The sequence below is a fragment of the Anopheles coluzzii genome, chromosome 2 (assembly GCF_943734685.1).
Source record: "Anopheles coluzzii chromosome 2, AcolN3, whole genome shotgun sequence".
NCBI lineage: Eukaryota > Metazoa > Arthropoda > Insecta > Diptera > Culicidae > Anopheles > Anopheles coluzzii.
Genome location: NC_064670.1, coordinates 125,725,202 through 125,739,836, shown reverse-complemented (window position 1 = coordinate 125,739,836; position 14,635 = coordinate 125,725,202). Strand labels below are relative to the sequence as shown.

Here is a 14,635-nt window from a genome sequence, read left to right as displayed (position 1 = left end):
CATGTATGTGTGTATGCGCGTGTATGTCTGGGGGAGGGGTGGGTGGGTATGTAACACTCATCAGACAACAATACTGATCGCGTAAATACATTAACTGTTAAAATATTATGCAATATAATGTGCAATATATGTATTCATTCTTTGTAAGGGATTAAGAAGTAAGGAGGAAGAAATAGTTGCTTCTGAAGACAAAGTTTGTTCAACATTCTGTATTGTCACTAATGACCCAGGCAACGATTGTTTGTTAAAATTGTGTAGAAGATCCACTACTAATCCATCGAGTGAGTGAAGTCAACACAAATCCTACTACGGATACACACGTCTGTCTGCAGCGATAGTTACTCCGCCTGTTGCTTCCTTCACATACAATTATTTCGTAACAATTTAAAGTATTTGTCTTTTTTTAAATATACCTTTCTCTTCGTCTGGTTTAACAGTGTTTTTTTCTTGCTTATTACACGATACACGCTACCCATTCTATTTGACATTTGAATAAGCCGTTACATTCTCGACAGTCTAAATTCATGATTGTTTTGCAGTGTTCTTTTCCTTCTAGTAGAGAAATTCGGTGGATTGAGTGACACAATATGCTCGTTCCTTCTTCGCTTTCTATTGTTGTTTGCTATCCAACAACGTATTCGTTGAAACGCCACCCTACCTTCAACATAATACAAACAGTTAAACCACATTAGCGAAGGTAAATTAACTAAACGGAAACAGCGTTAATGTGCGGTTCTGCAGGTGGTAGATAAGAAATCTTTTTGTTTGAGACCGGTTTCTGATCAACTTAATGCGAGCTGAGCATTCTTACATGATGGGACTGATTAGAACAATGCGTGAAATGTGGATACAAAGCATGTTTTCTCCATTTATATTGTTTTGCCTGCAATTGGCATTCTGCAACAGAACACAACATGTTACATACATCATCTTATCACCAGATCCATAGCTTAGGAGGCGCACTAGGCATTCAACGATCATTTCAATAAATATGATTATTGAGTTTCTCATGTCTAAAGAACAATGTAGGAAGGAATGTTAACAACATGTGCCAAAGGCTTTAGCGCTTCAGTGTTTGTTTCCGTTTCTCGATATAAATAGTGTGTAAAATGATTGAGCAGTTTATAGTCTTTTTCATATTACTTGATACGCCATCATATGCTATACATAGGGTTTATATACATGAATGTATGCATTAACACATTGGTATTCATATGTTTGAATATATGTTCCGATAAAATGGAGCTTTGTGTTCTTCCCTCAAAACTAGACGAAACTCTTATAATGTACACTTACGAAGAGGGTTGTTCGAAAAGAATGGTTCATATGCGAAGGGATTTTATGTTCTCTTGTGTCCTTAATCATATTACAAATACATTTTATTTACGTAATAGTACACAACTTTCACATTGGTGATTGCATTCGAGTAGTGTGGAATCTTGTTGGCCGGCCTCAGGCGGCCATTCTATTTTTATATTCATATTATTTGTTTTTTGTTACTCGCATGATTTTGTTTGCTTACGAGTGTTGATTCCTACATACTGCCATTCTTTTGCTTTCTGCTAGCCCCTTAATATTCATTCTCATTCGTACTACACGTTGAGTTTCTTCATTTTCATTCCTAGCGTTCGTTTGATTTAAGATTTCTTTTATAGCAACATTTCATTATTAACCATTTATAAAATTCAATAATTGTATTGTCAAGAAGTTAGCTAAACAGAGCATTGTAGTTTTGAGGACATCCTTTGTAGCGTTTTTTTTGTCACACCCTCCGTCATTTGGTTTGCTTTTGTCTGTACACAGATATTGTTTTTTAACCATCTTTTACCTTGGCAGATTGTTTGTTTAAATCAAATGGTTTGCTTTACTTTAACTTTTATACTGCTACTAAACACTATTATTATTATTATTATCGGTATTATTTTAAGTGGTTTTTGTAATAGCAGTAATAGCAGTAGTAGTGGAAGTTAGGTAGAAACAATTTCCTTTCATTTCATTTAGGATGTTTTATGATTTACTATATATTGTCCCTAAGTGATTGTAGTGTACATGTGCGTTTGTTGGGTATGTGTTAATGTACGTTAGTATATCGTTTTTTTTTCGACGCAAAGTTATATTTTAATACACTTTGTAGAATATACAGTTTCAAATGTTGAATAGAAATCCAGTACTATTCTTGCTAACAATTACGCATTTAATTAAAACAGGGCTAGTTTTTGTTCAGTACAGTCTTACAGTCATGCTTGCATTATATAGTTCTAGGTACATTCTACATAGGAGTTACCATGAACACATACTGCCATTGATGTGCATGGGCGAACAGGTTGAAGAATAATAAAATTCATATATCTTTCTAGTCTCTGCTAGTCCAGGGGGGGAAAAATACTTTTTTACGATTTCTCAAACCGACAAAAACGTCATCACAGTATCAATAAATCAGTTTTAGTTCAAACAGTTCATCACTCATAAGAAGTTGTGCTAAGTAGATAGGAGTAGTAGTAATGGAAGGTTCGGTGATTCCAAACAAAAGTGTGTCGAGCAGTGTGATTGAAGGATCGACAAACAGACGCGCGCGGTAATAAAAAAATGGGTTAAAATGTTGACGAAAAACAATTTTTTTTTGTTGAATTACTAATATACGCTTCGTTACTCATGATAGATATCATTGCGGAAAACATATCATACTAATCCTTCTTGTTAGTCGTATGTCCATAAAACATATAAAACACGTTCAACTAACACTATGTTTCACGCTATCACTAAAGTCGCTCTACTTCAATACAACAGCTCTCATCGCTACCCACATTTTACATCGTAAAGATGCCATACACGTTTTATCAATTAGCAGCACATCTCAATAACACATATATTTGACATTAATGTAACATTCATTCCTAATGGTCTTTCATAACCATTACGTAAAATACTTGATATAGGCCATAATGTAGAATTAAGTACAGTAACTCTCCATCACCTATTGAATTGCATGCATTTCTTTTTGGGGGGTTTCAGTCACACCAACTAATACTCATACAGCTGAGCTCAGTGTTTTAAAGAAGTCTAAATCATGAGGAGGAATGATGAAGCGGAATGTTTGTTTACTTATTGACGAAAACCAAAGCAGAATGGTATGTTCTTAGATTTCTACCTCGACTGGCGTATATCAAAAGTACATAACTTCTTCCTCTTTGGCTTTGTTGTTGCTGTCACTTTTACTTGTCGTAGTGTCGGATGATTTAGGAGGAGATTGCAGGCTAGGATGACGGGAGGATATTGGCGAGGAAGTACGCTGTCCGGTTGATTCGTGGTGAGCCGTGTTTCTAGCAGGAACGAGTGGCGGAGGAGTCGAAGACATTGCTCCCATAGAATGTGTCGACGGCGAATACTGATACGTTTGAGGAACAGGCGAATTGGCCGTGGTGCCAGATGAAAGAGGATAGTTGTCCGAACTTCTTAGGCGAAAGCGTTCAGGTATTTTTGGATAGGTATTGGTTCTGCACATTACATTAATAACATTAGCACAAAAGAACGTAAAATTAGGTACCATATTATAGAAGACATACCTAGTAGCAGGATTGCCCGATTGTACTTGAATTTGCTGCTGTATCACGGCAGGACTGCTGCCGGTCCGTGAATGATTCGGAGTGCCAGTGGAAGAAATCTTAACAATAAATGCACCATTAATACAATGTACAATTTCAACTAACGAACGCCACGCATACCTTCTTGTCTGCAAGCTTCAAGGGAAACATTTGTGTCACACCACTATTTGTTCCATGAGCAGCCGCAGCTACATTACCACTGTTTGGTGACATTACCATGTTACATGCAGTAGAACCAGCCTTTGTACTACAACAAACATATTATTTTTAAATAATAAATTAATTCCCTCCTCTCATCCCTTACCCTTAAGCCTTACCTAGATAACGAGGATAGTTTTAACGGGAGCTGCTGTTTTATGTTTGTTGCATTGATCTTTGCTGCATTGGTTGCGCTCACTAAGTTAGCTGGAGGTGTCTTCGTGACTAAAATACAGTCGGAAGAAATTTTACAATCAAATTAAATCCAAAACGTTACAATTTCCAATACAATACGCACTGCTTGCTGTTCGCCATTTATCCTTTTTGCGATCGATTGTAACAGAAGATCCAATCATCGAACTTGCCGGGATGCTTCCAGCGAACGCACTATCAACGTGATGCTCTTCACTAACACTTAGAGCCTCGTCTAAAGAAGTAACTACCCCGGTTGGTATTGGTAGCGCAACCTGCAATTGTTGATGGTATGATGGCATGAGTGTGAGTGCAAAATATAAAATGATATCGAAATCAAATTGTTCAAACAATTAAAAGTATACTTACGCTGGGTGAAAGCAATAGTCCTTGGCTGGATAATATTTCCATCTTGCGATACAACTGTTCGCGTTGCTGTCTGATATCTTCCTGCTCAGCTCGTATTTGTTCCTGTTGTGCTTTTTGTGACTTTTTAGTTTCTTCGAGCTCTCGCTCCTCTTGTTCTTTTTGCTTTTGCCAAGCTGTCTTTTCCTCTTGTAATTTATCCTGTAAGTTGCGCAGCTCTTCCAGCTGGTCGTTATGCCGATACAGAGTTTTTGGATTTTCGCGATAATTGTTTAACTGATGTTGCAGGCTCTGAATAGTTGTCATTTGTTGTGAAATAATGCAAAGCAGGGTATGCAAATGATGTGATACGTGTAATGCTGCGTAATTCTGATCTTTGGCTAGGTCAGATGTGATCCCCTCTGAGGCGTTGCTGCTGCCCAAAAGTTTCTGTTGACCGTACGGATTAGCCAGCATCAACAATGCCTCCACGTCCAACGGGGAGGACGAGGAATGAGCATTTGTCTGTTGTTCGCGTTTCTCATACGTTTCGCGGTTGGTAAAATATCCAGCAGATAATGTTGAAAGAACGGCATCTCTTGAGTTGACACTGTGCATTGTCAAATTACCACCACCAGTTCCTGCAGCTGTGATAAGTTGCTTGGATCGACGTTCGTCAAATCCACCAAACGTTTCTGCTCGTTTTGGTAAAGTAGGAGATATAAACAACTCACTCTGACGTTCGCCAACCGAGCTACTGGACCTAGATAGCGGTAATCCCGTAGCAGCCGTATAGAGCGATGAAGCCAGAGAACTTATTTCTTGAATAGAGTTCAACACCCGTTTCCATATTTCTATAGTATCACAGTCATCGGAAATAAGATCTCTATACGATCCGTAGTTCGAGATAAAAGACTCTACAGCGGGACCCAGCTGCTCAGCGTTTTGCTCATTATCCAGCAACAAGCTCAGCTGTAGTGCAATCTTTTCTTCGAGCAATATGGCTTGCTCAAAGTCTTTCTGCCGCATTTTACCTGTGGAAAGGAGGGGTGAGGGTTTATTGTTCTGTAGATTTAACTGGATTGAACTAATATTGTTAACCCTCATTATGATTTGCTCATTCGTTATTACCAATAAATATCACAGTGTTTAAATTCAATCTAATTAAAAACAAAAAAAAACTACATAAAAGGTCAATGAAACTTTTAAATATGCCAAAACTGCTCATGCACTCCACTTATACAATATTAATGCTAAATAATATACGACGCGATCAATCGAAGATTTAGAATATTACCTTCCAATTCGGTTGTTCCGAGAGCTTCAGCGTAGAAATGTTAGAAACAGAACAAGCAATCTATTTAGTACACCAATTCCTAGCTATATAAGACTGTCATTTTGTTAGCATTCGATGTCGTTTTCAAACACGTCGTGTATAAAGATCTGTTTGCCACTTTACAAACATAAGAACAAATAGCCATACATTTCTTAAGGCGCAAAGTTACTTTAAGTATTCAGAATGTCTTTGAAAAAGTCAAAGCTGTACGAATTAATAGCAAATTATTAGAAAAAAAAACTGACAAATGCCAAAATATCAATAAGTCAACTGTATCAAAATATGCTTTGCTGTCTATCTTCCATGTTAACAGTATGTCGAACTATCGCATTATTGTACTTGTATACATACATCACATATATTCAATGCAATGTAAAATACTATTACTTGTTGTTGTCACGACGTTTTAATAGTACGGATGGATTACATGTTTTTAAACATGTCAAACAATTATGCGTCACGAATACATAATTTCAATTATGAAACGCTGTCACATTAGATCTGCCATATATTTAAACATAACACAGTTCAATAGATTAAGCCATTTAAATCAGTTGAAGAAAGGTGCAATCTAGCAAGAGATAGAGGATCCGTTTTGAATACTAATTTACAGCAAGTGTAGCTTAATTCTTTTGATGTGACAACACAATATGACACAGTTCTAAGAACGACACATACTTTAGTTGCTTTCGTAATAAATAATATACTTACAAATTATTTCTCTCATATTGGCTTGCTTCAGATCTATGATTTTTTGTCGCTGTTCCATGCTCATGTAGTCTTCTGCTTCCGACTCATCCGAGGGACAGTCGATGACAGCAGCGCTATAGCAAACAAACAATAAAAACCAAAATTATTACGTCAGGCAAATATGAAATATGCAAATACTACAACCAAATTATAATGCGTACCGTATTGATTGAATCCATACATTTTTATCTTTTGGATTTTGTACCTTCAGTTCGTACATTTCCGGATAAGCCGGATTAGAAGATATTATGTAAATACCTCTTGATTCTGTACCAGCTTTTTCGCGAATTAAAAGCTTTTGCAATGAAACAACACCAGCCTGAAATACAAACAAATATACATTAAACATCGTGTTCGATTATACTGATCCGTTACATCGATAAAGCGCCATAACAGGCATACCTTATTCTCGGGAGTGAAAAATGAATATTTATGCGAGTTTTCTAAAAGAAAAAACAGGCAATCCGACAAGACAACCACCAGCACGGTCTGCATTTTCGATCGTCCTTGCATCAGAGTGGCCACTCCCTCAAATCTGAAACGGTTTCGGCATTTCATATCTATATCCATTCGTTAAAGTATCCCCTTTCAGTATTTACCTCAATTTTCTGTTACACGATATTATGTCCGACTTTTTGAATTTGTCCTTTTTAAATGTAGCACAAGACTTGGCATCGATTCTTTTGAATATTTCTAATTGACGATCCTCTTTCTCCTTATCGGCCACCCTAGCATCCACATCAACTAGTATCTCTTTTACCAGCGACATCGCTTTCTGTAGCTTCTCTTGTTCAATTTTATCCTCGCGAGAACTTTTCAACAACGGATCAATCAACAAAGGGTATTTAGTTAAGCGCTGAGTGACAAACAGAATACACTCAGGAATGCCTTTCTTCTTTAAAAGTGGATTCTGCTGACAATGCTTATACCATTCAGCAAAAACGTTGTCGCCAGTCATATAACACTTGAACGTATCCAATGCAGATCGATGATTTGAACAAAATTCACCATAAGCGCTTTTAAGCTTTTGAGCCGACATAGAGGAAAAGAAATCGAGCAAGATGTCGGCGATGCTGTCAACTACGTGATGTTCTCTTTGTTTTAATCTCAGCTTACGAAGAAATCCCGTATGTAACTCGGTTAACTCAACAAGTCGGGGAAACATCCGTTCTAGGTTCAGATGGCTGAAGTGTTTCTGAAGACTCTCCACAAATACCTTCTGCATGACTAGTAATGTTTGAACATGATGCTTCTCAGTCATGATAAATTCATAAATGTGTTCTTGTCGTTTCACCTAAACAATCAGAGAAAAAGATAATAAAGTATTGGGAGGTTTCACCAACGTATTACAACGAATCCGCATTTTCTCAAACATATACTACTCACCTGTTTATCTTTTAATGCTTTAACAACTTCTTTGGGGACACTGGGGCTCCACGAGTCATGTTCATCGATTGCAACGCCTAAGATAGGTTCAGCACCCAGATCATGTGGGCCAATAGGCGCTTCGTGCAGAAATTCGTCTCTTATTAGCGGCACGTCGTCAGAATAACTGCAATGCAAGAAACGAATGCATAAGTTTGAATTCACATTTTCCTAGATATCAGTACCAGTAGATGAAGCATCGCCCACACCGGTACTGTGTATTGAATATTTAATAAAATAATTCGATGATCTTGAAGCATCGACATATACACATTTTCTGCATGCGATTTTAATGTTTTAGATATGCTTTGTGTATTATTTCATAATGCATTAAAATAATGAGATCCTTTTATGATGTAGGAAAAATAAATACTCAATACAAATACATTCATAGTTATAAAAAAGTTACAAAAAGAGAGCAAAAGATGACACAAACTCATTTAAAGATATCTTTCTTTTTCTATTCAATATATACTCACTTAGCGTTATCATTATGCACGTTTCCATCATAATAGTCTCTACCCTGATCATCGTGTTGCGAGGAATTGTGGCTATAGCAAGCGAAAGTAAATACAAAAAACACATGAAAACGTATAAATAAAAAAAATGACCACACGGTCCGCAACAGAAAATTGCAAAGCAAATAACGAAGATTATAACACACAAACAAAAGTTGCAAATAGCAAATAAAAGAGAAAATATAGCAGAGTTCTGAAAAGGGTAGAACACATCGGCATCGATTTGCTGCCGCTATGTTTTAAAACATATTTAGAGAAGAGAGTGCGCAGTGGAATGTGGTTTTTAAGATTGCAATTTAGAATACAGAAGAGATTGAAGAGAAAAAACAGACAGTATAGTAAAGAAACATGTGCTTTAAGTACGGTCTTCTATAAGAAGTGTAAAAAAAACGATCTCGCCTTGCCGCTGTTACTTTAAGCTTGTTTGTTCAGTCTCTAATATGCTAGCTCATTTATCTTTCCATTTTGCTTACTTTCTTTAGAAGCCGTTTTTGGATAATAATCCAAAAATAGCAGCAAAATAAAATATAAGCTGCGTTGCGCCTGTTTCCTTCATTTTCTTTCGTTAATATAAACAATTATAAATGTAAAACAATGCACACATTTTGTTGCGAATACACATAATAACCATAGCTAACAGCTTATCTATGTATGAATGAAGTTCAAATGCAATAATGCAATCTAGAAACAAAGATCAAGGGCGGCAGGATAGTATATCAGGCTTCGATCGATAGCGTCTTACGGTAAATGCATGTACCAATTGCACGTACAAACATAGCAGAAAGTTGTAGCATTTTACTTGCTGAAGACAGATACGGACAAATAGGAAAGTTTAACAGAGATGAAGAGAAGAGAAATAGTGAGAGATTTATCTACCATTTTTTCAGGAATTCTACCGCTGAACAGAGAAGAAATAGAATGTGTTTATTTTTCGAAGGGAAAAAGCAATAGTTTTCTTCACAAGAAGACTATGGAGTAAAAGGATAGCGGTGGTAATGAAGATAGATAGATAATCAGGTTGTTAGTGAGTGAAAAGTTTTTTACTAGCGTTACCTAGCGTGTTGTGATACCACGCCTAATTTGTTAGCAACCAATCGCCACGGAGAGTAACATCCAGTCATTTTTTTGCCACTTTTTAATTTTTAACACAATGCAATATGCATAATGGTGGTTAGCGTTAGTAATACATAAGAATAAAGACATTTGTGATCATTTAATAGATTTTTACCCAGAGTTTAAATTTTCATAGATAGTAAATAACTGCCCGGCTGATGAAACATATGACACAGAAACTGGATACTAACTCAACATATACCATTAGTAGATCAATAAGTCCGTATAAAACATAACAAACTGACAAGAGAAGACAGTTTCGTATTAGCACTAGTTCCAACTGTGACCTTCAAAAAAGACCAACACCTACTGTACATTCTTAACTGCTTTCTTTTGCTTGGGCAACAATAAAAATGGCTAATATCTTGTATACCAATAATGATACAAAGCGAATTAGCATTAACTATCGACTGCTTGTGTGAATAGCGCACATACTCTTGCATCATTTTCTATAGTTCATGCCGTAAATTACAACTACTTATTATTGGCTTTCAAGCTTAAATTAGGAACGGAACTGATACAATAAAAAGCAACCAAACATTACGTTGAAATTAATACTCAAACGTACGGCGAAATATAAGAAATATAAGGCTTAAAGCAAGCTCATTCACAATGTAAGTGATATTATTCGAGTTTGTTTATTTGCCAGAGTTATTAACGTAGAAACTATACCAACTGGAAAATGCATTCCTAAAACATAGTTTTTAACTAATTTCAACGTTCATACCAATGCAAAAATTTAATTCATAATCAAAAGCAAAAATACAAATATTTCATTAAGGATGCATGGAATTTGTTTTAATTTAGTTTAATCCTTATTTAAGCGGTCTTGCGACACTAATTGCGTTTTTGTTAGTCAAATCTTTTTGTATGTTGCAAATTAGAAAAATTAAACCCAAATTATTTGCAGGCCAAAATGTAATCCATTATTTATATAAATTCAATATATGGACAGGCTCATTACAATACGATTTAGAATGAAACTGATGCAGCCAATTTCAATTTCTAAAAATTGTACATGACATAGAAAGCGTCTTTAAACAATATCTAATTACCTGTTGGCAGAGCTCTTCTTGTTGGAGCTAGGTTTTGGCTGAGCTTGAAAGTATTTCTAGAAAATAGAGGAAGAGAAATATATCATAGCAATGGATGTATAGTGCAGAAGGAAAGTAAGCTTCAAACATACCTTTGCAATTTTTGCTTTGCATTCTACGGCATGCTCTTTGTATGTGGCCAGGTTTATTACAGCTCCGCATGCTACAAGGAAATATTAGCATTAATGTCAAATTACTTACTACGTGTAAAACAAACTGTTATACAAACCGTCACAAACAGAAGATTGTCCTTTTGTTTTTGATTTATCTTTCTTCTTACGAAAGAATAACGACCCACGTTTACGCCGTTTTTCATGATGCTCGGGATATTCCTCACTAAATTGGAAGTGTATTGTAGAAAGAAAGGAGATCGTCAGTTTAACTTATTATCGATTTGAGCAAAACCATACCATAGAAATGAAAAATATTTCAACCAAACCCTCTGCATAAGTATTTATTAACCGTTATATTAATTATTTTATTCGATGTAAGGATGAAGTATACACACACATTAAAAACATCGGTAAAGCATAAAAAAGATAAAAATGGTCAGCCTGCTCCGGCCTTTAAAAGAAATACAACAAACTATTATAGTTACATCATCTAGACCGGTGTAAGAATCTAGATAGGAACCCAAGAAGAAGTAGAGAGGTATAGAGTAGAATATAGCGAATGGGCATATCATTGGTATAGGCCCAAACCAATAAATGTGAAATCTTTTGAAAGAGGTACGAACATTAGTGTGACAGTAAAACATGAACAAACTACCAACTACATTCACATTACATCGGATAGTAACGCGGCACTAGTGAAGAAGAGATGTTTCAGTCGTTGTATAAAAACGCTTAAAAATATTCAACATCAATCAAAATCGATTAAACAACACGGCACACTTACTTTTTATCTCTCACACAAAGTAGTGATCGATCATGAGTTTCATCTTCACTGTCAGAAAGATGCCTCGAACTAGCCATTTTAGGATTTTTTGTAGGGAAAGAAAGGAAAATACAACATTATAAAGCATAACAAGCCGATTTTCCAAAAGATCAAAATTAAACTGTAGCCAATTTACGATTGACAACAACTTGCGATATGTAATTGTGTACGATAAGTTTGAGTGGATGCGATGATTAATTGTCATGGATTGCAATTCATAGCTAGATGGACCCAATTCATATTACACCCAGGGAACGGAACCGGATTTGAAACATCGCATTATGGTGAGATCTGATATTGCAAACTATAAAGAATTACTACACTGCTTAACTAGGGAATGGTATCATATACCCAAATTGTCGAAAGAAAAACACACATCAGCTATACCTAAGAGATTGCCTTATGATAGCTAATATTTTTAGTTACAAAGCACGGGGACATTGGCTACTTACGATACTAGGTTATCCTCCTTAACATTTTGATTTCGAACCGGAGCTATAGATGGAGTCGATATGCTTTTCTGCAACGGAATCCTTGGAACCACAGGAACCAAATTTCTTTTGGCCACTACTTTCTCAAAGTCTCTCTGCAAATATATATATATATAACAATATAAATTCGTGGGTCCAACATGAATGCAAACAATTTTGATTCTTTTTTTTTCTTCTTATCAATACTAACCGCTAGTTCAGCCTCATTTAAAGAATGTGTCGAAATTCCACCCGTACTATTTCGACTAGTTCGATTATGAAGCCGTTCTGCTGCGCGCAACGATTCCTGCTCTTCGCTGTCGAGACTCGACAAACTGACACTGCAATAACAATTACAATGAGTTAGATTACTGTTTTATCGTCATTTCGATAGCGACAACCAAACCTTTTGTGTGATGATTTTGTGCACTCTGTTAAATCCTCGATAGCCGTCCATGATTTTCGCCTATCATTGTTTAACCCATACAACACATGGTGATGCGGCCAAACGTTGATAGGGTTGGCTATGGTTAGATCGGGCAGCGAAGGACATGAGGAAAACAGCTTTGTCGAGGATACCTTGGAAGATGGAGTAGATTTAGATTTTATCAACACTTGCTGGATCGCATTATTAAGCATCAATAACAACAAAGCTACATACAGTTGAGCCAATGCCCCCCAGAGCAGTATTTTGTAGTGTGGTATTTTTCATGTGCGCTACACTTTCCCGGAGACATTGTAGTTGGTTAAGAGTGTCTTCTGCAAAAAGGATGTTTTGTTTAAAGTTTATTTGATTTTCATATCGCTAGTATATTATTTCGACTTACCAAGAAAGTTGAACTTGGCTCCAGGGCTGTGAGGGGTGACACTGATAATTGGCACCATGTTGCTGTGGTTATTTGTAATCGCGTCACTGTTGTGGCTACCGTTCGTTCTTGCCGATCCGATTACGCTTCCTGCACCTGTTGTCTTCAGATCATTGTAATTCTCAATGTCTTGAGGGCATGCCAAAGCTTCCGGGCATTTCGGAGTGATGGATTGATCTTCGCTCAAATAATCGATAACCAAATCTGCGTCATTCTCATCATCTACAATAGGAAACATTTTGTTAAATTGAAAGGTGAAAGAGCGCTACTGTAGAAGAGACCCTTGTTAAGATTCAAGCAACACACAAACTACCAACAAGCACACAAAGACTACGTTTAAGCCCAAGCACACCATTATGCATTTCAATCGTATACAAATTCTTTACATTCCTGGATACAATGTCGCCCTTGTTTTATTATGCGGTTAGTTTCCTCTATTTACATCCAAGTGCCACTAACTTGTTGCGGAACGAAAAAACTCTTTACCTGATGACAACAACAAAAGTTCTTCTGATAACACATTATGATGTATACCATCCATCTTGTACTGCAAAATGTGCAACAGCTAGAAACAGGGGATGTTGGGGGTGTAAATAGCCAACCTACAGCATTCAGCGTCCCGTGCAATACCAAACAAGATAGCTTGTCTGCTTCAGCAAGAAAATGCACCTGTTTGCGACACTTCGGCACTCCAATGCCCCTTTCTACTCACATTTGCTTCGCACAGGTACAATTCAACTTAAAAACATTCTTAGTTCCCTTCCTACAACATCTACCGAAAAAAGGAAAAAGTATGTTTTTTGCACACGTTCGATACAACCTTTTAGTTGAAAATTTATTTTACAAAATATCGTTTACACACAAGCAAATAAACACGCACACACAAAACTAGACACACATTGTAGCACGAAACATGCAAAACAAACATTTACATACGTTTTTACTACGTATTAGCAGCGATTTTTGTGCTATTTCTTAACTTATAAACTTAATAATCTTTCTTAGCTTTTTCTTCTTTGCCTTTTTTCAAGAAAAATCAATGACGAGTGCCCAAGCAGCACAATTTGCCTGTTTGACATTGTTGATGTCATTGTCTACCTTTTGTGACAGCTCTTCTTGACCGACACTGGCGCCATCTACCGCTAGCTAGTATTACTACAGATCGTTTATGTATCACAATAAAAATACGTTACACGTGCTCAAAATCAATTCATTACACATCCTATTTTATATTTATTACGTTCTATTTAATATTTATAAGCTTTTTGCATCACACAAGCATGGCTAGTAGCTGACATTGATGGATTGATTTGCTCAATGTTAACTGAGCAGAGCCCTGTTATTAGGTACAAACAATGGCCATATAGTGTACGATGAAATTAAAAAAAATCATCTCATTGCTCTCTGCATTACTGCGACTACGATTGATGCACTAAAATCACTCGATATTGGCCAGAAACAGGAAATGGTCAACATGTGCCTCGTACCTATTTGTACAAATGTTAACAATCGCTATACTTGTGTGGGGCGGTATAACACAAGCGATAAGGAAGCGATAAGGTCGAATGTTAGGTAAGTAATTGAATCGAAATAACATTCACGTGATTTTTGGCAACGTGAAGGTCCTTCAAAATTTTAATATTGTAGCAGTAAAAAATGACCGGATAAAATATGCTTGCTTGAAACCATATTTCCTTCCTGAAACAAAAACAGTAAACGCATACTGCCGCTGTTGATTCGCTGCCACTTTTGAAAAGCATGTGCACCGCCAACACCAAGTAGATGCATGT

General features: G+C 36.5%; 1 protein-coding gene across 9 annotated transcripts; it reads right to left on the bottom strand.

Annotated features, from left to right (window-relative positions):
- Nucleotides 1–1,321: 1,321 nt before the first annotated feature.
- On the bottom strand, nucleotides 1,322–13,902 carry LOC120953862 (rho guanine nucleotide exchange factor 18). Of its 9 annotated transcripts, none has more exons than XM_040374189.2 (25): nucleotides 13,558–13,878; nucleotides 13,332–13,410; nucleotides 12,807–13,067; nucleotides 12,641–12,738; nucleotides 12,386–12,558; nucleotides 12,191–12,320; nucleotides 11,962–12,095; nucleotides 11,471–11,539; nucleotides 10,803–10,909; nucleotides 10,666–10,736; nucleotides 10,535–10,590; nucleotides 9,420–9,497; nucleotides 8,328–8,399; nucleotides 7,810–7,975; nucleotides 7,023–7,717; nucleotides 6,826–6,958; nucleotides 6,585–6,742; nucleotides 6,385–6,497; nucleotides 5,635–5,658; nucleotides 4,362–5,371; nucleotides 4,099–4,267; nucleotides 3,920–4,025; nucleotides 3,723–3,849; nucleotides 3,564–3,661; nucleotides 1,322–3,494 (listed from the first exon to the last, which is right to left on the bottom strand). In XM_040374189.2, exons 2-25 carry the CDS (start codon nucleotides 13,384–13,386, stop codon nucleotides 3,164–3,166), a joined length of 4,434 nt encoding a protein of 1,477 aa, XP_040230123.2. In that variant the 5' UTR covers nucleotides 13,387–13,410; nucleotides 13,558–13,878; the 3' UTR covers nucleotides 1,322–3,163. The 9 variants fall into 9 exon arrangements, with proteins under 9 accessions (XP_040230123.2, XP_040230122.2, XP_040230129.2 ...); XM_040374188.2 differs by having other exon boundaries at nucleotides 13,332–13,617; nucleotides 13,782–13,874; XM_040374195.2 differs by lacking the exon at nucleotides 13,332–13,410 and having other exon boundaries at nucleotides 13,782–13,902.
- Between the last annotated feature and the right edge of the window lie 733 nt (nucleotides 13,903–14,635).